At 50.8% G+C, this 22761-nt stretch overlaps 1 protein-coding gene across 1 annotated transcript in view; it reads right to left on the bottom strand.

The window, feature by feature from the left end:
* The window catches only part of LOC144720178 (glutathione S-transferase A-like), a 50796-nt gene extending 47981 nt beyond the window's left edge, over positions 1 to 2815 (bottom strand). Inside the window, exon 1 of the mRNA XM_078596677.1 lies at positions 2495 to 2815. Coding sequence (XP_078452803.1) covers positions 2495 to 2662 — 168 coding nt within the window. The 5' untranslated portion in view covers positions 2663 to 2815. The remainder of the gene's footprint in view (positions 1 to 2494) is intronic.
* Positions 2816 to 22761: the final 19946 nt, after the last annotated feature.

The following is a 22761-nucleotide window of genomic DNA, read 5'->3' as shown; positions in this document are numbered from 1 at the left end:
AGTGTGTTGTGACCTGGAGTGGGGTGAATGGGTGGTGAGTATGTTGTGACCTGTAGTGGGGTGAGTGGGTGGTGGGTGTGTTGTGACTTGCAGTGGGGTGAGTGGGTGGTGAGTGTGTTGTGACCTGCAGTGGGGTGAGTGGGTGGTGAGTGTGTTGTGACCTGCAGTGGGGATAGTGGGTGGTGAGTGTGTTGTGACCTACAGTGGGGTGAGTGGGTGGTGAGTGTGTTGTGACCTGCAGTGGGTGAGTGGGTGGTGAGTGTGTTGTGATCTGCAGTGGGGTGAGTGGGTGGTGAGTGTGTTGTGACCTGGAGTGGGGTGAGTGGGTGGCGAGTGTGTTGTGACCTGAAGTGGGGTGAGTGTGTGGTGAGTGTGTGGTGAGTGTGTGGTGAGTGTGTGGCGAGTGTGTTGTGACCTGCAGTGGGGTGAGTCCGTGGTGAGTGGGTAGTGAGTGTGTTGTGACCTGCAGTGGGGTGAGTGGGTGGTGAGTGTGTTGTGAACTGCAGTGGGGTGAGTGGGTGGTGAGTGTGTTGTGACCTGGAGTGGGGTGAGTGGGTGGTGAGTGTGTGGTGAGTGTGTGGTGAGTGTGTGGTGAGTGTGTTGTGACCTGCAGTGGGGTGAGTGCGTGTCGAGTGTGTGGTGGGTGTGTTGTGACCTGCAGTGGGGTGAGTGGGTGGTGAGTATGTTGTGACCTGCAGTGGGGTGAGTGCGTGGTGAGTGTGTGGTGGGTGTGTTGTGACCTGCAGTGGGGTGAGTGGGTAGTGAGTGTGTTGTGACCTGCAGTGGGGTGAGTGGGTGGTGAGTGTGTTGTGACCTGCAGTGGGGTGAGTGGGTGGTGAGTGTGTTGTGACCTGCAGTGGGGTGAGTGGGTGGTGAGTGTGTTGTGACCTGCAGTGGGGTGAGTGGGTGGTGAGTGTGTTGTGACCTGCAGTGGGGTGAGTGGGTGGTGAGTGTGTTGTGACCTGCAGTGGGGTGAGTGGGTGGTGAGTGTGTGGCGAGTGTGTGGTGAGTGTGTTGTGACCTGCAGTGGGGTGAGTGGGTGGTGAGTGTGTGGCGAGTGTGTGGTGAGTGTGTTGTGACCTGCAGTGGGGTGAGTGCGTGGTGAGTGCGTGGCGAGTGTGTAGTGAGTGTGTTGTGACCTGCAGTGGGGTAAGTGCGTGTCGAGTGTGTGGTGGGTGTGTTGTGACCTGCAGTGGGGTGAGTGGGTGGTGAGTATGTTGTGACCTGCAGTGGGGTGAGTGTGTGGTGGGTGTGTTGTGACTTGCAGTGGGGTGAGTGAGTAGTGAGTGTGTTGTGACCTGCAGTGGGGTGAGTGGGTGGTGAGTGTATTGTGACCTGCAGTGGGGTGAGTGGGTGGTGAGTGTGTTGTGACCTGCAGTGGGGTGAGTGGGTGGTGAGTGTGTTGTGACCTGCAGTGGGGTTAGTGTGTTGTGACCTGCAGTGGGGTGAGTGGGTGGTGAGTGGGTGGTGAGTGTGTTGTGAACTGCAGTGGGCTGAGTGCGTGGTTAGTGCGTGGTGAGTGCGTGGTGAGTTAGTGGTGAGTGTGTTGTGACCTGCAGTGGGGTGAGTGCGTGGTGAATGTGTGGTGGGTGTGTTGTGACCTGCAGTGGGGTGAGTGTGTTGTGACCTGCAGTGAGGTGAGTGGGTGGTGTGTTGTGACCTGGAGTGGGGTGAGTGGGTGGTGAGTGTGTTGTGACCTGGAATGGGGTGAGTGGGTGGTGTGTGGTGAGTGTGTTGTGACCTGCAGTGGGGCGAGTGGGTGGTGAGTGTGTTGTGACCTGCAGTGGGGTGAGTGGGTGGTGAGTGTGTTGTGACCTGCAGTGGGGTGAGTGGGTGGTGTGTTGTGACCTGGAGTGGGGTGAGTGGGTGGTGAGTGTGTTGTGACCTGGAATGGGGTGAGTGGGTGGTGAGTGTGTGGTGAGTGTGTTGTGACCTGCAGTGGGTTGAGTGCGTGGTGAGTGTGTGGTGGGTGTGTTGTGACCTGCAGTGGGGCCAGTGGGTAGTGTGTGTATTAGGACCTGCAGTGGGGTGAGTGCGTGGTGAGTGTGTGGTGTGTTGTGACCTGCAGTGAGGTAGTGTTGTGTGGTTATCGCACTGCGCTACAAATCCGGCGACCGGATTTCGATTCCCGCTCATGACCAATAAGAGTGGCGAATTACCGCAACGATCCTGGGCCTGCCCGAGGCTGACTCACTCTCAAACGAGGACAGTACCCGGTGCGGTGTAAACATCGCCACTGGGGGAGACAAAGGCGGCCATGCCGTAGTGCTGGCCACCCACTCCATAGGTAAGATCGCGAAACACCAATTGCTCCCGAGCGTCTCAAACTTCTGACTTTTTGTCTTTGCCACCTGCAGAATTGCGTGGTTGAACGTGACCGGAGTTATTGCGTGCGACACGGATAAAAAAAAACCACGACCTGTTCGTCTCAAGCTACCAGGCTGATCCTGCTGCAGTGTGGTGCGTGCGAGTGTGGTGCGTGCGTGAGCTGCACCTGTCCCCTGGGGTTGATCTCGGTCACAGCTGCACTCTTGTGCTCCTGCTTCTCGAAGGAGAGCAGCTTTTGCTGGTAGCCCTGCAGCGCTTTCTCCTCCAGGCACAGCTGGATGCGCCAGCACGGCGGGCTGCCCGAGCCCCAGTACAGCAGCATGTCGCTCGCCATGGCTTGCGGGAGGGGAGAGGAGCACAGCGAGCACAGAGAGAGGAGCACAGCGAGCACTGCGAGCACACAGCCGACGGACGTCGTCTGATAAAAGGGCCCCGAAACTGAAATTCCAGAAGAATCGATTGCAGATTTAACTCCGTCGATCTTTCGGATCGATTCCTTTATTGGGAACGAAAATGTACTCGATTCCGATTTTTGAATTCTAAATAACGGGCAGTCCTGGGATTACGAACACATTTAGTTCCTGAGAACCGTTCATAAGTCTAACGGTTCGTAAGTCAGAACGCCATAATGCGCTGTATTTACATGCACATACGATGAGTGTTATGACATGTGTTGCATCTTCTTGGTTCTTTCGGTAAAGTAACGTAGAAAGGAAGTAATAAAATAATGAAAATAAAACATAATAAAATAATTCTCACGACGTTTCGGCCACAACGCAAGCAGCCGTCTTCGGTGGAGAACAGGTCTGTCAAGTAGACCGAGTCTGAATGGCACGCTCCAGGCTTGGAGCGACTATTTATGCTGGGATGGAGGGGCAAAGAGCGTCTTGACAAAATAATTTGCATATCAAGAGGAATTTAGCATATTTATGGGAAATGCAGATATGCGATTAGTACTACTTGTGAAATGCGTAGGAGGTTTGGCGAGGGGTTTAAAGTCATTATGCCCATGCATTATGCAGGATTAGCAGTATCAAAGGGAGGGAGTAAGGTTAGAATCAATAAAGGGAAGTAATGTTAATAATATGGCGCCGCAGCAACTAATATGCTTATTGACTATACCTTGTCATATTACACTGTTTCATTCTATCCACTCAACTGTATAGCACACTGCTATATATTCACTATAAAATTACGATACTATATATTACCTTATACATTGTATTAAACATTACACTTTAATACTATTTATTATTATATAATATGCTATACACTATACCAGGGGTCGGCAACCTACGGCTCCGGAGCCGCATGCGGCTCTTTACGGGCTGCTTCTTGACGATATGTACGTATGTACATAGATGCATTGCGGCTCTTGAAATACTGAATTTTGTACCGAATTGGAAAGAAATGGCTCTTCTTGTTATTTTGGTTGCCGACCCCTGCACTATACCATAAACCGTCGCATGAAAGGTACTAAGAGGAAGCAACGAAATATGTCAATGGGAGAATGGTGATAGGAAGCTTGCAGCGGAGCAAAGAATCCATTCTCTGCGGAGTGCATATCAAGAGGAATTTAGCATATTTTTGGGAAATGCAGTTATGCGATTAGTACTACTTGTGAGATACGTAGGAGGATTGGCGAGGGGGTTTAAAGTCATTATGCCCATGCATTATGCATGATTAGCAGTATCAAAGGGAGGGAGTAAGGTTAGAATGAATAAAGGGAAAGAATGTTAATAATATGGCGCCACAGCAACTAATATGTTTTTAGACTATACATTGTAATATTACACTATGTATTATTCTGCCCACCCAACTGTATACCACACTGCTGTATATTCACTATACAATTACGATACTATATATTACCTTATACGTAGTATTAAACATTACACTTTAATACTATTTATTATTATACAATATGCTATACACTATACCATTGACCGTCGCATGAAAGGTACTTAGAGGAAGCAACGAAATATGTCAATGGGAGAGTGGTGGTGGGAAGCTTGCAGCGGAGCAAAGAATCCATTCCCTGCGGAGAATACAGGATATATCGTCAATGTTATGGAGTGGAACGCGGTCTGAAAGTCACCGTAAACGTGGACACAATCAGTTAAGATCCGAAATGGTTTATTACGTCCTTCCAATGATTGCTAAGCCGGAATCCATCTTCTCGGTTGAAATTGTCTCTTTGTTTGTATATGTGGATCGCCTCATGAACGAATCTTTCATGGTAGCCAGATGGCTTGCAGAGAACCTCTGTCTTGGAGAAGTCAATATCATGTGAACCCACTGAATTGTAACCGTGATCTGCCACGGCTGAGGTGTTTGTCCTACCGTGTTTCAAGTCTGCTTTATGTTCACGGATGCGGTCCGAGACATGTCGTTTGGTTTCTCCAATGTAACTGCTACCACAGAGGCAACTTAGTTTGTAGACGCCAGGGTACTGTATGTCTGGAACCACATCTTTTACAGACGGGACTAGATCACGGATTTTATGTACTGTGTTGAATCGGACCTGGATCTTGTGTTTAATCAGGATTTTGGAGATCTTTTTTGTGACCCCAGCAATGTAGGGTAAGGTGATGGTCTTGAGAGGCTCCTCAACAGGATCCTTCTTGATGGTTGGAGTGATGGCTTTGTGGATTGTGTAGTCGGAGTAACCATTAGCCTTAAGAGCTTGGCGTACGTGTTTGAGTTCACTGGCAATGTGTTCCTGGTCGGAAATGCATTGGGCTCTATGGTATAGAGTCTTGATGAGGGAATTCTTCTGGGATGGATGGTGGTGGGAATCCGGTTTTAGGTAAGCATCCGTATGGGTGGCTTTCCTGTAGACAGAGTGGCTCATTGAACCATCAGGTCTCCTTTTAATTAGGACATCCAAAAAGGGTAGCTTGCCATATTTTTGACTTCCATGGTGAATCTGATGGCTGGGTGTATGAAATTGATGTGGTCGAGAAATTGGTCTAGAGCAGGCCGGCCATGTGGCCAGATGACAAAAGTGTCATCTACGTACCTCTTCCATAAGGTCGGGCATAGAGTTGCCGTCTGGATGGCGTCAGTCTCAAATTTCTCCATGAAACGTTGGCTACAACCGGAGATAGGGGGGAGCCCATTGGGGTGCCCTCAGTTTGCTTGTAGAAAGTTCCATTCCAGGTGAAGTATGTATTGGTTAAGCAGTGTCTCACCAGGGGGGGTACCCCAGCATTCAGTCCTTGATGAACCAAGTCTTCAATGATTACGATGGTGTCAGGTACAGGAACTTTGGTGAATAAGGAAACCACATCAAAACTGACAAGCAGGTCGTCTGGGGACAGGGAAATCCCCTTGATTGTCGATACCAGGTCAGTAGAGTTTAGTACCGCAGAGGTGGTTTTTCCAGTGAAAGGCCGTAGGATTTCAGACAAAAAACGAGCCAGTTTGTATGTGGGGGAGTTGATCGTAGAGACAATGGGACGAAGAGGTGTATATTCTTTATGTATCTTTGGCAAGCCGTATAATCTTGGTGGCCTGGCTGCAGAAGATTTCAACGAGAACTGTTTGGTCTGATCAATTAATGCGGTTGAATCAGAAATTATTTGGTTGGTTTTAGAGACGAGGCTGTTGGTGGGGTCTCTTTTTATTTTTGTATTGCTGCCATCGTTGAGTAGTTCTTGAATTTCATTGTTGTATTCTGTTTTGTCCATGATGACAGTGGCATTGCCTTTGTCGGCTGAGAGGATGACAATGTCATCCCTCTTTTTTAATTGAGCTAATTCAAAACGCTCATCTTTGCTGATGTTGCTAGCTGGCATCTTAGCGTTGTTGAGGGTTGCAGAGATTTCAGATCTTGCTACGTCTGCAGAGATGTGACTCAGGCCCTTGAGAGCTACATCTACTCTAGCAATTATATCATTAACTGGTATGTGTCTAGGTGTGACTGCAAAGTTTAGTCCTTTAGCTAAAACGGATTTCAGACCTTCAGAAATAGAATTGTTACTGCGATTAATTACAACTTTGTTAACGTCTAGCTTTTCAATGTGTGGGTCCGGTCTCTTGTTTGAGAGGCGGTTAAATTTGGAAATCAAGTTGTCCTTACATTTGGTCGACATAGCGGCAGCTGAAGAGGCAGTCATTTTGTCTACATGTTCCCAATCCGATGTGGACATTGTTGCACTCAAAGATAAGTGTGATTTGTAGTGTCTTGTCTAACTGATCTAGATCGGTGCGCGTAAGTCTGATTTTCTCTGAGATAAGAGCTAAGCTAGTTCTAGACAGAATTCGTTTAGCATTAGAAGAAGTTACAGCAGCAGATGTTAGTGTAAATGCGTTTGGTATCACCTTAGAGTCGCGGCATCTCTTCAGAAAGGTGAGGGACTCGATTAGCTGAGCCTTCTTGTCACGGAGCTTGTTGAAGGATCTCAAAGTTATGTGGAATCCCTCCCCGTAGAGGCGGTTAAATTTCGATTTAAAGCTTTCGTGACTGCAGGGATTCATCTTCTTGGTTCTTTCGGTAAAGTCACGTAGAAGGGAAGTAATAAAATAATAAAAATAAAACATAATAAAATAATTCTCACGACGTTTCGGCCACAACGCAAGCAGCCGTCTTCGGTGGAGAACAGGTCTGTCAAGTAGACAGAGTCTGAATGGCACGCTCCAGGCTTGGAGCGACTATTTATGCTGGGATGGAGGGGCAAAGAGCGTCTTGACAAAATAATTTGCATATCAAGAGGAATTTAGCATATTTATGGGACATGCAGATATGCGATTAGTACTACTTGTGAGATACTTAGGAGGATTGGCGAGGGGGTTTAAAGTCATTATGCCCATGCATTATGCAGGATTAGCAGTATCAAAGGGAGGGAGTAAGGTTAGAATTAATAAAGGAAAAGAATGTTAATAATATGGCGCCGCAGACACTAATATGTTTTTAGACTATACCTTGTCATATTACACTGTTTTATTCTACCCACCCAACTGTATAGCACACTGCTATATATTCACTATAAAATTACGATACTATATATTACCTTATGCATTGTATTAAACATTACACTTTAATCCTATTTATTATTATACAATTTGCTATACACTTGTAATGCGGGCGTAAACGGCCTCGCGGATATGACGTCACGGGGGGAGGGGTTAGGTCACGTGAGAGAGAGGGGTAAGCTCTTAAGGGAGAGAACCGGAAGAGACGGGGGAGAGTATGGGAATAGACACAGGGTGAGGCCACGCAGGGCAGAGGGTGGAGAGTGGCGAGATCGCCACGCGGTGAGACTCTGCACCGTCGGCCAGCGGTGACCGGGCATGGGAGGAATGGGGAGCAGCGGTGGAGCTGCAGTGAGAGCAGCTGAAAGACTGCACAAGGAACCCTGCAGCGGAGCTGCATCGGAGTGGAGAAAGGCTACGGGAGCGACGGCAGCTGTCGAGCTGCCAAGCGGGGAGGCTCTGAGCGAGGGCCGTGTGGGACAAGTTGTAAGAACCCGAATAAAGGACAACGGAGACAGACACAGTGAAAGAGTCATTTATTACACTGGTGTCAGAAGTGAAACGGCATGTGAAAACAGCTCAGAAGAAATAATATTCCTGCGCCATCATCTGCTACATCATCCGACGACGACGACCTTCCTCAGGCGGTGGACCTGCCTGTGATGGAAGAGGAGATCCGTGCGGGAACGAGTACGGGTCCGGGTGTACAAGATGTCGCCGCGTCGGTGGACCCGTCCGCGCCGGAGGACGCGGACTTACGATGGAGACAGATGGCGGCGCAGCTGGAGACCTTGAAAATCGTGCTGGCGCAATTGTGCGAGCTCGTCACGCCGAGGACGGCGTCGGGGAGGGCCGGTGGTGATCTGCAGGCCGCCGCCTTGCCTGCGCTGTCGGCGCCATCTGCCACGCGGCACGAAGACGCCATCTTGGGCGTGGCAGGGGAAGAACGGTGGGAAGCCGCCATCTTGTGCTCTCCGCGGCGGGGAGCCGCCATCTTGGACACGTTGCGATGCGATGCCATTTTGAATATGCCGCGTGATGAGTCATCTGCTGAGGACGGCGCAACAAGGAGTCGCAGTCGTCATCTGACAACTGTTAAAGAATTCTCCATCGGTGGCGATTGGAGTGCTTTCGCCCTCAAGGTGGACTGACGCTGAGGCATTGGAGGTTCTACCAACTCTTCTCGACGACGAGTCGGTGCAATTCTTCCGTTCTATAAAGGCCGAGAAGAAGAAAACGTTGAGAGGAGTTTTCGACGAGATGGCAGATGCATACGAGCCACCGGATGATGCTCATCGCCGGTTTGTTCAACGCCAGCGAGCACCCGAGGAGTCGCCGGTGGCATACAGGGGTGCTGTCTTGGAGTTAGCCATGGCCGCATACCCGGAGACGGAGCCTGACCTACTCGAATTTTGGGGAAAATGCTCGAGCTGTCCCGGGATTTGGGGATCCCTATGCCGGTGTGTGGCCACGAAAAGCTGGCATCCCGGGCGGCCGCTAAATGTCTGGATGCCCAGTTCAATCTACGCCGCTGGAAGCAAGTCACGGCGTGGACGGGTGGGCCCATCATCGAGGGAGGTGCCGTGGGTTGGGATCCCAAGAAGGCGGTGTACGTTCCTGACGGGGGGGGGGGCCCGCAGGAGCTGACAGCCGCCTCTGCTCAGTGGTCGGCCCGCAGTAGACCTGGGCCACGATTTGCACCGCCGACGCGGGAGCGTCAGGACGGGGGGCCTGCGGCGCGGCGCAACGACATCGACTGCTTCCGCTGCGGTCATAAGGGCCATTACGCCAGGGACTGCTGGGCCCGTATCCCAGGTCCACCCCAGCAGGAGGCCTCGACAGCAGACGCGCCGCGGAAGGATCCTCCAGGACAGGCAAGTCGGTGCGCACCAGACACCCGGCAAGGCTTGACACCTCATTCATCACCATTGTCGCGCGATCCGGGTGTTGTTAATAACGGGAGGCCATCGACTGGGCCATGTCGCTTGGTAACGCAGTGGCGTAAATTGGCACAGCGGGTCGTCGCGGCCGCTACTGGTTCGTCCACTGTACCTGGTTCTATACAGGGGGTTGATGTGCGCATTTTAGTGGACTCCGGGGCGTCCGCGACCATTATATCGGATGTAATTTTCCATCTGTTGGGCATCCCACCAGAGGCCGTGCGTCCAGTTTACGATTCCTGCGTCGCGGCGAACGGGGGTAGTATGGGCATTGTGGGCCAGGTGGACGCCAATATATCTATCGGGGGAGTGTCGGCCTCGGGAATTGTGTTAATTTCGAGGTCCCTTGCAGTTCCTTCTTTGTTGGGAACTGATTTTCTGGCCAAAATGCCCATTCTAATTAGAATTAATTAAACTGTATTGAATTACCGGGGGGTCGTAAAATTACATTTCTGCCGTCGCCCTGGGGGCGACCTGCTCCGGTCGGCCAGGTGCAGGCGCTGTCCGAGGTATCTGTTGACATTCCACCTGGCTCACAGATGCTTATCCCTTTGCGATATCGGAAACCTGTGCCTGGTCGTGAAGGTGCATTTGGGGTTTTGTTGTCGCCGTCCGCCACCATAACGGGCGGATCAGCGCTCGTCGGGGCGCAAACTATTGTCCGGCCGGACCAGCAGCCATTTTTGCAGGTGCTTAATGGGAGTTCCGAAAACGTGTGTGTGCCAGCTGGTACGATTGTGGCACATGCCACTACGGCGTTTACGGCCCAGGATTATCTGGGCAGCCAGATCATGGGTGCCGGTGTTTCGGGCCCTGGGGCTGCAGATAATCGCTGGATCGCCGAATTGTGCGGGGAAAATCCTTCCCTTTCCGGGGGACCAACGTTGCACGCTTCGTAAGTTATTGTTGAGTTATTCTGACGTGTTTAGCTCTGACGATTTGGACTTGGGACGCACCTCATTGCTTTCCCATCATATTGACACAGGGGACGCTGCCCCTATTCGGTTGAACTCACATCGGATGAGTCCGGCGGAGCGAGATCATGTTCGAGGGGCAGTGGATGACATGTTGGCTGCGGACATAATATCTCCATCTAACAGCCCATGGGGCGCGCCTGTTGTTTTGGTTAAAAAGAAAGACGGGAAATTTCGATTTTGTGTGGATTTTCGGAAATTGAATAAAGTGTCCGTGGCAGATGCGTACCCCCTGCCGCGTATGGACGACTTCCTCGATGCCTTGTCGGGGGCGAAGTTCTTTTCGACGCTGGATCTCTCTTCGGGATTCTGGCAGCTTCCCCTTGACGAGTCCTCGCGGGAAAAGACTGCTTTCCGTACGCCGCAGGGGTTATTTCAATTTAATTGTCTTCCGATGGGGTTGAATGCTGCCCCCGCCACATTTCAGAGGTTGATGGAACTGGTATTAACAGGGTTGCAGTGGGAGACATGTCTGATATATTTAGACGATATTATCGTCTTCAGCCGCACATTTGACGAACATTTACTGAGGTTAGAGGCGGTGTTCGCCAGGATGCGTTCCGCTAATTTGAAATTCAAACCTAAGAAATGTCACCTGCTGCAACGGTCCGTGCGCTATTTGGGACATATCGTTAGTGCGGACGGGGTTGCCACTGATCCGGACAAGACAGCGTGTGTCCGTGACTGGCCAACCCCGGCCACGGTGGGGGATGTGCATCGGTTTTTGGGGTTTGCCTCATATTATCGTAGGTTTGTTCCGAATTTTGCGACGATCGCGAGGCCCTTGCACCTCCTTACGGGTAAAGGACGGAAATTTGCTTGGGGACCGCCAGAAGAGGCGGCGTTTCAAGGCCTGCGCGATCGGTTGGCTACGGCGCCGACGTTGGATTATCCAGATTTTGATCACCCCTTCATTCTGGATACGTACGCGAGTGACACAGGCATTGGGGCCGTGTTGTCTCAGTCCAAAGGCGGTGTGGAGCGCGTGGTGGCGTACGGTAGCTGGGTTTTGTCTCCCGCAAAAACCCGCTACTGCGTCACTCGCCGAGAACTTTTGGCTATTGTTTACTTTCTCCGCCAATTTCGACCGTATCTCTACGGCCGTTCGTTTATTGTGCGCACGGATCATGCGGCCTTGCAGTATGCTCTCAAGGTGGACCAACCATCCGGCCAGCTGGGACGGTGGTTGGACACTCTGCAAGAATTTTCCTTTCAAATTCACCATCGGAAGGGGGTGCGTCACGCGAATGCGGACGTGCTCTCTAGGTTGCCGCAGCGATCCCCTTGCGCGTGCGCGTCCGGGACGCATAGGTGTGCGCCGATCCAGCATCCCCCTCAGCCTGTTGCCTTGGCAGTCGAGGTGCCTGAGGCTCCAATGGGGCCGGGACCGGCTGATGGGGTTTTGAATCTTCCAAGGGTTGTGTGGATTCGGGAACAAATGCTGGATGATTCATTGGTGACCTTACGGAATCGGGCTGCGAAGGAGAGTGGGGGACCGGGTTCGGGGGGTACGCCGGAAACCGCTCTCCGCGATGGTCTGCTGATGTGGAGGGAAGGGTTACAGGAATGCTGGCGTCTGGTTGTACCGGCATTCTTGCGGTACGAATTGATTAGGACTTTGCATTGCGACACGCTCTTACATCTGGGGGTGCAGAAGACCCTATTGACGTTGCAGCGAGATTACTTTTGGCACGGCATGACAACAGATGTCATCGGTCACGTTCGCGCGTGTCCCGATTGTGCCCGGCGGAAGCCACCTAAACACCCATATGTGCCGCCGATACAGTCTATTCAGGTGTCTCGAGTTAATGAACTGGTGGCGTTAGATATTTTGGGACCCTTCCCGCCATCCGCTAAAGGTAATAAATACTTGCTAGTTGGGGTGGAGTACCTCTCCCGCTGGCCGATGGCCTGGTCCTTGCCCGACCAGTCGACGGCGTCCATTACAGACGCCTTTCTATTTGGGTACGTTATGGACAAGGGGGCACTGGAGAGGCTCCTCACAGATTAAGGCCGAAATTTTTCTTCTAAATTGTTGGGTGAAGTGTGCGCGGCTCTGGGAACTAAAAAGATACGGACATCTTTCTACCATCCACAGACGGATGGTATGGTCGAACGGCTAAATCGGACTTTGTCCGCCATGCTGTGTCACACGGTGAGTGAAAAACAATCAGATTGGGATTTGCATATCCCTGGGGTACTCTCGGCATACCGGATGGCGCCGCATGCGGCTACAGGATATTCGCCGTTTTTCCTTATGTGAAAACGTGCCGCCGATGGATGTGCAGTTGGGAACAGGAGTGAGGGGACCTACTAAACCTCTTCCTGATTACATTCAGGACACCGTTCGCCGTGTCACTGAGGCGCGGGAAGGGGCCCGCATGGCTACGGCCAAAGCCCAGGCCCGGAACGAACGGTGCGCTCGACGCTCTAAGGGGGAGTGCCCCTGGAAGGTGGGGGACATGGCCTGGCTGCATTGCCCACAGGTGCGGCCAGGGACCTCTCCTAAATTACATAAACCATGGCAAGGGCCTGTTCGCCTCATCGAGGTTCCCAACCCACAGTCTGCACGCGTTCGGTTTGGATCTCGGCGTTGGTACGTTCACACGTCTCGCTTGAAACCATATGTGGCCCCTCGAACGGATGCGTCATCTCCTGATGTTGCCTTGCCGGGGTCTGTTGCTGCCGACGCACCCTTGCCTGTGCCTGTTGACCCTGCAAGAGCGCCTGTCGTGCCTTTTACATGTGCCGCCGATACAGTCTATTCAGGTGTCTCGAGTTAATGAACTGGTGGCGTTAGATATTTTGGGACCCTTCCCGCCATCCGCTAAAGGTAATAAATACTTGCTAGTTGGGGTGGAGTACCTCTCCCGGCCGTGACACTGCAGGACACAGGGGACTCTGCTCGGGGTGTGCCCACCACGGCTGCGGGGACACCGAGCCCCGCCGCCCTTCCGACCCTGCCGCAGACACGATTGCGGGGCACCCCGGACTCTGGGCCTTCAGGGATACGGGACCGGGACGTTGGCGGGCCTCCAATAGCGACAGGAAGACTTAATCCTGTCGCTCTTAAAAACCCGTCGCGTTCCCGGTCTGCAGGGGGGCCGCCGCCCATCCAGGACGGGCCGGCGACCCGCACGCGGTCTAAGTCCCTTACGTTTCGTTGATTTATACTGTTCGTGTTCTTGTTGTTATTGTTATATTTATTGTATGCTTCGTTGTCCTCGCATGTATGATGGTTGTGTTCGCTCGCATTACTTGTTGTTGTTGTTGTTCAGCCGAGGACGGCTGGAATTTTCTCCACGGGGGAGGGTGTTGTAATGCGGGCGTAAACGGCCTCGCGGATATGACGTCACGGGGGGAGGGGTTAGGTCACGTGAGAGAGAGGGGTAAGCTCTTAAGGGAGAGAACCGGAAGAGACGGGGGAGAGTATGGGAATAGACACAGGGTGAGGCCACGCAGGGCAGAGGGTGGAGAGTGGCGAGATCGCCACGCGGTGAGACTCGGCACCGTCGGCCAGCGGTGACCGGGCACGGGAGGAACGGGGAGCAGCGGTGGAGCTGCAGTGAGAGCAGCTGAAAGACTGCACAAGGAACCCTGCAGCGGAGCTGCATCGGAGTGGAGAAAGGCTACGGGAGCGACGGCAGCTGTCGAGCTGCCAAGCGGGGAGGCTCTGAGGGAGGGCCGTGTGGGACAAGTTGTAAGAACCCGAATAAAGGACAACGGAGACAGACACAGTGAAAGAGTCCTTTATTACACACTATACAATTGACCGTCGCGTGAAAGGTACTAAGAGGAAGCAACGAAATATGTCAATGGGAGAGTGGTGGTGGGAAGCTTGCAGCGGAGCAAAGAATCCATTCCCTGCGGAGAATACAGGATATATAGTCAATGTCAGTGAGTGGAACGCGGTCTGAAAGTCACCGTAAACGTGGACATAATCAGTTAAGATCCGAAATGGTTTATTACGTCCTTCCAATTGTAATAACAGCCATAGAGGGTTCACGTGGGGATTGGCTTGCCAGTCCTGCTTTGTAGCCAATAAGGCATGAGCCAGGGAGCATGGCCTCGGCGTGATCGCGGCGTGTTAGCAGGGGTGATTGGCCTGGCCAATCGGGGCCTCAGCTAATGGGGAGCCGGATCAGAGGCGTGGTCCCGGGATTGACAGGGAATCATCGGGAACGGTCAACGCTGTCTATAGATGATTGGCTGGGGGGTACCACGTGACGAAGGGATTAAGAGAGAGGGAGAGAGAACAGTCGTGAGCAGACTTGGGGACGACAAGAGGAAGAGTCACGCGCGTACGGGGCTCTGGGTGCCACATGCACGGTGGGGACTTGGCGAAAAGTCTGCCCTCTCTCCGTTGTCTGCCAGAAATGGGGAGTGTGTGTAAAGTGTAACTGTGGAAGTTGAAAATAAAAAGGACTGATTCCGGAAGCCGTCTCAAGGAGGTTTATTACATTGGTGTCAGAAGTCCTTCTGCGACCGTTAGGACGATCGTCAAGATGTCCAAACACCTCAGAAAAAAGAACCTGCCCATGCCTCCATCGGAGGAAGAGGTCGAGATGGATAAAGATGAGCTGTTGGGGGCTACAGCCCCTATGCCGCCTGCTGATACTTCTCTCCTCGACGCCTCTCCGCGTCGACTGGGAGAAGATGCGACCACGACAGGAACAAAAGACGGATAGCGGCTGATGGCGGAGCAGATCGAATCGTTACGCGCCATTCTGCTAAGTCTGGTGACCGCGGTGGCGTCCTCTCCAGCCGTGGGTCGCCAGATTGCGGATCAGCTGGACACCGCAGGAAGGGGTCCTGAAAAAGAAACTGGGTCCGCCATTGCTTCTGCCACGCGGGAAGAAGCCGTCGTTGTGGGCGGGCCGGCTGCACGGGAGCCGTCGGCCGCCATTTTGGGCGTGCCTGCCAACACGCGGCCGCCGGACGCCATTTTGCCTGCGACGGGTGGGACGCGGGAACAGCAGTCGGAGACGCCCGCGGCGCGCGCTTGCCACCGCGGGCATCGCCTTCCACAGATCAAAGAATTTCTCGCCGGGGGCGATTGGAGTGCTTTTACGTGGCGCTTCGAGTCGGCTTTTAGATCCGTCAACTGGACGGAGGATGAGGCGCTGGGAGCGCTACCTACACTGCTTGATGACGTTTCTCTGGGGGTCTTCCGCTCCATCCCAGCGTCCAAGAAGAAGACACTGCGTGATGCGTTCGCAGAGATGGCGGAATTTTACGACCCACCGACGTCAGCCACCAGAAAATTTATGTCGCGTCACCGAGGATCGGAGGAGTCACCTTTGGCTTATCGGGGGGCGTTGATGGCGCTGGCCATGGCTGCCTACCCCGACGCGACGGCCGATCATTTGGATCCTCTCATTTTTTCCCGTATGCTGGAGTTGTCTCAGGAGCTCAACATTTCTCTACCAGTCTGCGGCCACGAACCGCTCACATCGCGATGGGTGGCGTGCTGCCTGGACGCTAAGTTTAATATCAAGCTAGATTTGAAGCTTTCGTGACTGCAATGATTCATATTCTCAGGTTTTTTCGGTAAAGTCACGTAGGTAAAACATTAAAAGTAATGAAAGTAAAATAAAACAAAACAAAAATAAAAATAAAATTCACGACGTTTCGGAGGCAACACAAGTCTCCGTCATCAGGTGGGACCGTCACAGCCAGATTAGCTGCATCAAGTGAAGCAATGATTCAAGATGTAATCCCTTATAAGCAAGTTGAAGGGGGGGAGGAGAGGGGGGGGGGAGTTCATCAGAATGTGGTAGCCAATGAATGGAACGTATCGGGAGGGAGGGGGGTGGGAGGGGGAGGGAGCCAACAAAACATTTGGCGACGGCTTGGACGCGGCTGCTGCGCACGCCAACACAATGGGCAGAGAGGGGGGAGGGGAGGTCTGATACACATGATAGAACAAAGGAACGAAAATGCCCATGTTTATACCAATGCAGGCTGAAAAATGAAGAGAGTACTGTTAAAAATAACTGGGGATGTTAACACTCGGTGAAGTAAATTAAAATAGTGCCTGTCAGATAAGATGGTCCAAAAAGTGTAATTAAGTCTTTTTTGCGTGGTTAATAACATCTTTCCAGTGATTACTGAGTTTATACCCATCATCACGGTTGAAATTATGTCTGTGTTTGTATATTTGTATGGCTTCGTGTACAAACCTTTGATGGTAGCCAGGAGGCTTGCAGAGAACCTTGGTCTCGGAAAAGACAATTTCATGAGAGCCCGCCGAGTTGTAGCAATGATCGGCAACGGCCGAAGAATCAGTTCTGCCGTGTTTCAGATCTGACTTGTGCTCGCGGACACGATCAGCAACATGACGTTTTGTTTCTCCAATGTAGCAATCACCACAAATGCAACTCAATTTGTAGACTCCAGGATACTGTAAGTCAGGAACGACATCCTTCACAGATGGAATCAGATCACGGATTTTATGCACTGTGCTGAATCGGACTTGGATCTTATGTTTGTTTAGAATTTTGGAGATCTTTTTGGTCACGCCTGCTATGTATGGTAACGTGATAGTTTTGGTCGGAGTTTCATGTGGTTGTTTCTGTGTGGTGGGAGAGACAGCTTGGCGGATAGTACGGTCAGAGTATCCGTTCATCCTGAGGGCCCGATGTACATGTCTTAATTCATCAGTCAGGTGGTGTTGGTCAGAAATGCCATGGGCTCTGTGGTATAGCGTTTTGATGAGAGAATTCTTTTGAGATGGGTGGTGGTGGGAATCCGGTTTCAGGTAGGAATCTGTGTGGGTGGCTTTCCTGTAGACAGAATGTCCCAAGGATCCATCAAGCCTCCTCTTAAACAGAATATCCAAGAATGGTAGTTTACCGTCTTTCTCCACTTCCATGGTGAATCTGATAGATGGGTGTCTAGAATTGATGTGGTCCAAGAAGTGGTTCAATGCTGGGAGGCCATGTGGCCAGATGACGAAAGTGTCATCCACATATCTCTTCCACAGGGAAGGACGCAGGGTGGATGTCTGGATGGCGTCTGATTCAAACTTTTCCATGAAAATGTTGGCTATAACTGGTGACAAGGGGGAGCCCATAGGGGTACCCTCATTCTGTTTGTAGAAGGTGCCATTCCAGGTAAAATAGGTGTTGGTGAGGCAATGCCTAACCAGCGCAGGTACATCAGAATTCAATCCCTGTTGGACTAAGTCCTCAATTATTGTTAGGGTGTCCGGTACTGGGACTTTGGTAAACAAAGATACTACATCAAAGCTGACGAGAATGTCATCAGGAGATAGTACCATGTCCTTAACCATAGAGACTAATTGGGTTGAGTTGAAAAAGCCACCCACACAGATTCCTACCTGAAACCGGATTCCCACCACCACCCATCTCAAAAGAATTCTCTCATCAAAACGCTATACCACAGAGCCCATGGCATTTCTGACCAACACCACCTGACTGATGAATTAAGACATGTACATCGGGCCCTCAGGATGAACGGATACTCTGACCGTACTATCCGCCAAGCTGTCTCTCCCACCACACAGAAACAACCACATGAAACTCCGACCAAAACTATCACGTTACCATACATAGCAGGCGTGACCAAAAAGATCTCCAAAATTCTAAACAAACATAAGATCCAAGTCCGATTCAGCACTGCATAAAATCCGTGATCTGATTCCATCTGTGAAGGATGTCGTTCCTGACTTACAGTATCCTGGAGTCTACAAATTGAGTTGCATTTGTGGTGATTGCTACATTGGAGAAACAAAACGTCATGTTGCTGATCGTGTCCGCGAGCACAAGTCAGATCTGAAACACGGCAGAACTGATTCTTCGGCCGTTGCCGATCATTGCTACAACTCGGCGGGCTCTCATGAAATTGTCTTTTCCGAGACCAAGGTTCTCTGCAAGCCTCCTGGCTACCATCAAAGGTTTGTACACGAAGCCATACAAATATACAAACACAGACATAATTTCAACCGTGATGATGGGTATAAACTCAGTAATCACTGGAAAGATGTTATTAACCACGCAAAAAAGACTTAATTACACTTTTTGGACCATCTTATCTGACAGGCACTATTTTAATTTACTTCACCGAGTGTTAACATCCCCAGTTATTTTTAACAGTACTCTCTTCATTTTTCAGCCTGCATTGGTATAAACATGGGCATTTTCGTTCCTTTGTTCTATCATGTGTATCAGACCTCCCCTCCCCCCTCTGCCCATTGTGTTGGCGTGCGCAGCAGCCGCGTCCAAGCCGTCGCCAAATGTTTTGTTGGCTCCCTCCCCCTCCCACCCCCCTCCCTCCCGATACGTTCCATTCATTGGCTACCACATTCTGATGAACTCCCCCCCCCTCTCCTCCCCCCCTTCAACTTGCTTATAAGGGATTACATCTTGAATCATTGCTTCACTTGATGCAGCTAATCTGGCTGTGACGGTCCCACCTGATGACGGAGACTTGTGTTGCCTCCGAAACGTCGTGAATTTTATTTTTATTTTTGTTTTGTTTTATTTTACTTTCATTACTTTTAATGTTTTACCTACGTGACTTTACCGAAAAAACCTGAGAATATGAATCATTGCAGTCACGAAAGCTTCAAATCTAGAATTAATGCCCTCTACGGGGAGGAATTCCACCTATCTGTTAGAGTTTTTAACAGACAACGAGACAAGAAGTCACAGCTTCTCGAGACGCTGGCCTTCCTCAAGAGATGCCGCGATAACAAGGTAATACCCATCGCTTTCACACTCACATCCGCTGCTGTGTCCTCACCGAACTCCAAACAGATCTTATTTAAAGCTAGCCTATCACTAATCTCGGAGAGAATAAGGTTACTCCGATCTGAACTCGATAATTTAGACAAGACTCTCTTACAAACACATCTAATGTTAACACAAAAAATGTCACCTTCTGATTGGAACCACGTTGATAACATGACTTCTGCTTCTGCTGACTCAATGTCAGCCAAATGCAAAGCTAACCTGATTTCTAAATTCAACCTCCTATCTAAAAAGAAACCAGAGCCACACATCGCAAAGCTGGATGTTAACAAGACCGTGATTAATCAGAGTAACATTCCAATCTCTGACAATCTAAAAACGGTACTGGCCAAAGGACTAAATTTCGCCGTCACCCCTAAATATATACCAGTAGAGGATATGATTTCTCAGATTGATGTAGCCCTCAGAGGCATAGGACACATCCATGCTGATGTAGCAAGAGCTGAAATAGCTACTATTCTCAAGAATGCTAAGAAACCCACTAGTAACATCAGCAAAAACGAACGCTCTGAACTCGCGAATTTAAAAAAGAGAGATGATATAGTCATCCTCTCGGCAGACAAGGGCAATGCCACGGTCATCATGGATAAAGATTCATACAACAACAAAATCCTGGACCTTCTTAATGATGGGAGTTACTCCAAAATTAAAAACGATCCCACTAAAAGCCTAACGACTAAAACCAACAGTATCATCATGAGTTCGACTTCCCTAATCGAACCAAGCAAACGTCCCTCTCTAAAACCATCGGCGGCAAGACCTCCCAGACTCTATGGTCTTCCTAAAATCCATAAAGAAGGCACCCCGCTACGACCCATCGTGTCGACGATAAACTCTCCGACGTACAAACTAGCCCGTTTTCTATCAGATACTCTGCTCCCCTTCACAGGCAAGACCTCTTCGGCAGTACTCAACTCAACCCAATTAGTCTCTATGGTTAAGGACATGGTACTATCTCCTGATGACATTCTCGTCAGCTTTGATGTAGTATCTTTGTTTACCAAAGTCCCAGTACCGGACACCCTAACAATAATTGAGGACTTAGTCCAACAGGGATTGAATTCTGATGTATCTGCGCTGGTTAGGCATTGCCTCACCAACACCTATTTTACCTGGAATGGCACCTTCTACAAACAGAATGAGGGTACCCCTATGGGTTCCCCCTTGTCACCAGTTATAGCCAACATTTTCATGGAAAAGTTTGAATCAGACGCCATCCAGACATCCACCCTGCGTCCTTCCCTGTGGAAGAGATATGTGGATGACACTTTCGTCATCTGGCCACATGGCCTCCCAGCATTGAACCACTTCTTGGACCACATCAATTCTAGACACCCATCTATCAGATTCACCATGGAAGTGGAGAAAGACGGTAAACTACCATTCTTGGATATTCTGTTTAAGAGGAGGCTTGACGGATCCTTGGGACATTCTGTCTACAGGAAAGCCACCCACACAGATTCCTACCTGAAACCGGATTCCCACCACCACCCATCTCAAAAGAATTCTCTCATCAAAACGCTATACCACAGAGCCCATGGCATTTCTGACCAACACCACCTGACTGATGAATTAAGACATGTACATCGGGCCCTCAGGATGAACGGATACTCTGACCGTACTATCCGCCAAGCTGTCTCTCCCACCACACAGAAACAACCACATGAAACTCCGACCAAAACTATCACGTTACCATACATAGCAGGCGTGACCAAAAAGATCTCCAAAATTCTAAACAAACATAAGATCCAAGTCCGATTCAGCACAGTGCATAAAATCCGTGATCTGATTCCATCTGTGAAGGATGTCGTTCCTGACTTACAGTATCCTGGAGTCTACAAATTGAGTTGCATTTGTGGTGATTGCTACATTGGAGAAACAAAACGTCATGTTGCTGATCGTGTCCGCGAGCACAAGTCAGATCTGAAACACGGCAGAACTGATTCTTCGGCCGTTGCCGATCATTGCTACAACTCGGCGGGCTCTCATGAAATTGTCTTTTCCGAGACCAAGGTTCTCTGCAAGCCTCCTGGCTACCATCAAAGGTTTGTACACGAAGCCATACAAATATACAAACACAGACATAATTTCAACCGTGATGATGGGTACAAACTCAGTAATCACTGGAAAGATGTTATTAACCACGCAAAAAAGACTTAATTACACTTTTTGGACCATCTTATCTGACAGGCACTATTTTAATTTACTTCACCGAGTGTTAACATCCCCAGTTATTTTTAACAGTACTCTCTTCATTTTTCAGCCTGCATTGGTATAAACATGGGCATTTTCGTTCCTTTGTTCTATCATGTGTATCAGACCTCCCCTCCCCCCTCTCTGCCCATTGTGTTGGCGTGCGCAGCAGCCGCGTCCAAGCCGTCGCCAAATGTTTTGTTGGCTCCCTCCCCCTCCCACCCCCCTCCCTCCCGATACGTTCCATTCATTGGCTACCACATTCTGATGAACTCCCCCCCCCTCTCCTCCCCCCCTTCAACTTGCTTATAAGGGATTACATCTTGAATCATTGCTTCACTTGATGCAGCTAATCTGGCTGTGACGGTCCCACCTGATGACGGAGACTTGTGTTGCCTCCGAAACGTCGTGAATTTTATTTTTATTTTTGTTTTGTTTTATTTTACTTTCATTACTTTTAATGTTTTACCTACGTGACTTTACCGAAAAAACCTGAGAATATTAATATCAAGCGTTGGGACCAGATGGCGGCGTGGACGGGGAAACCTGAAATCGACGGGCCGCCCTTGGGGTGGTCTCCACGACTGGTTGTCCACTGCTCCGACGACTCCGGCGATGACGACATGCTGGTTGCTGCTGTTCCGCATAGGGTTCCGGGACGGCGGCTGCGCGACCAGCGAGGCGACTACGCAGGCCGTCCACATGCGGGTGCCGGGTCTTCCGACCGCCGGCCGACGACGGCCGCGTGTTTCAAGTGTGGCAGACGAGGCCATTTCGCCCGTGACTGCCGCTGCTGACCTCTGCTGTCGCCTCTTCCGCCAAGGGGACCTCCATCTCCTCCACCTGCTGCGGAACTGCAACACTGGCGCATCTGCTACCATAATTTCAGATGTTATTTTTCATTTGTTGTCCATTCCTGCGTCGCGGATACGCAAGGTTAATGATGCGTGTGTTGCCGCGAATGGGGGAAGCATGGGTATCTGTGGTCAGGTAGATGTGAGCATCGCTATCGGAAATATTACCGCCGCAGGACCTGTGTTGATCTCTCGCTCGCTGGCTGTCCCATGCTTGCTTGGTACTGATTTCCTGCGCCGGATACCGCTGAATATACGGGTCGACCAGGATTGTTTGGAAATGCCGGGGGGTCGTAGGATGGCATTCCTACCTTCCCTGCTGGCCAGTGCGCCTACAGGTAACGCAGTTACGGCCGTAGTCGCTGCTACAGTGGAGGTTCCGCCGGGAGCTCAATGCTCATTCCGCTGCGTTACCGAGAACCCCTTCAGATTGGAAGGGATGTGAAGGGCGTGCTATTATCCCCATCGAATTCGGTATCTAAATCCTTTTCTTTGGCGGCGGAACAAACGATCGTGCGACCAGGTCAGGCACCTTTCATACAGGTGTTGAATGGGGGACCTGACCGCGTTGTTGTTCCGGAGGGATCGGTGCTGGCTCACGCCACTGCCGATTTCGCCTCTTGTGACGAAACGCCGCGCGCCCGGATGCCCGCTGGTGGACCCCCACACGATCGTTCGCAAGAACGCTGGATCGCAGATTTATGCGGGGAAAATTCTTCCT

This window comes from Lampetra planeri, chromosome 8, assembly GCF_965212315.1.
Source record: "Lampetra planeri chromosome 8, kcLamPlan1.2.h2, whole genome shotgun sequence".
NCBI classification, from domain to species: domain Eukaryota; kingdom Metazoa; phylum Chordata; class Hyperoartia; order Petromyzontiformes; family Petromyzontidae; genus Lampetra; species Lampetra planeri.
The sequence above is the reverse complement of the archived record's forward strand: the minus strand, read 5'-3'. Positions and strand labels throughout refer to the sequence as shown.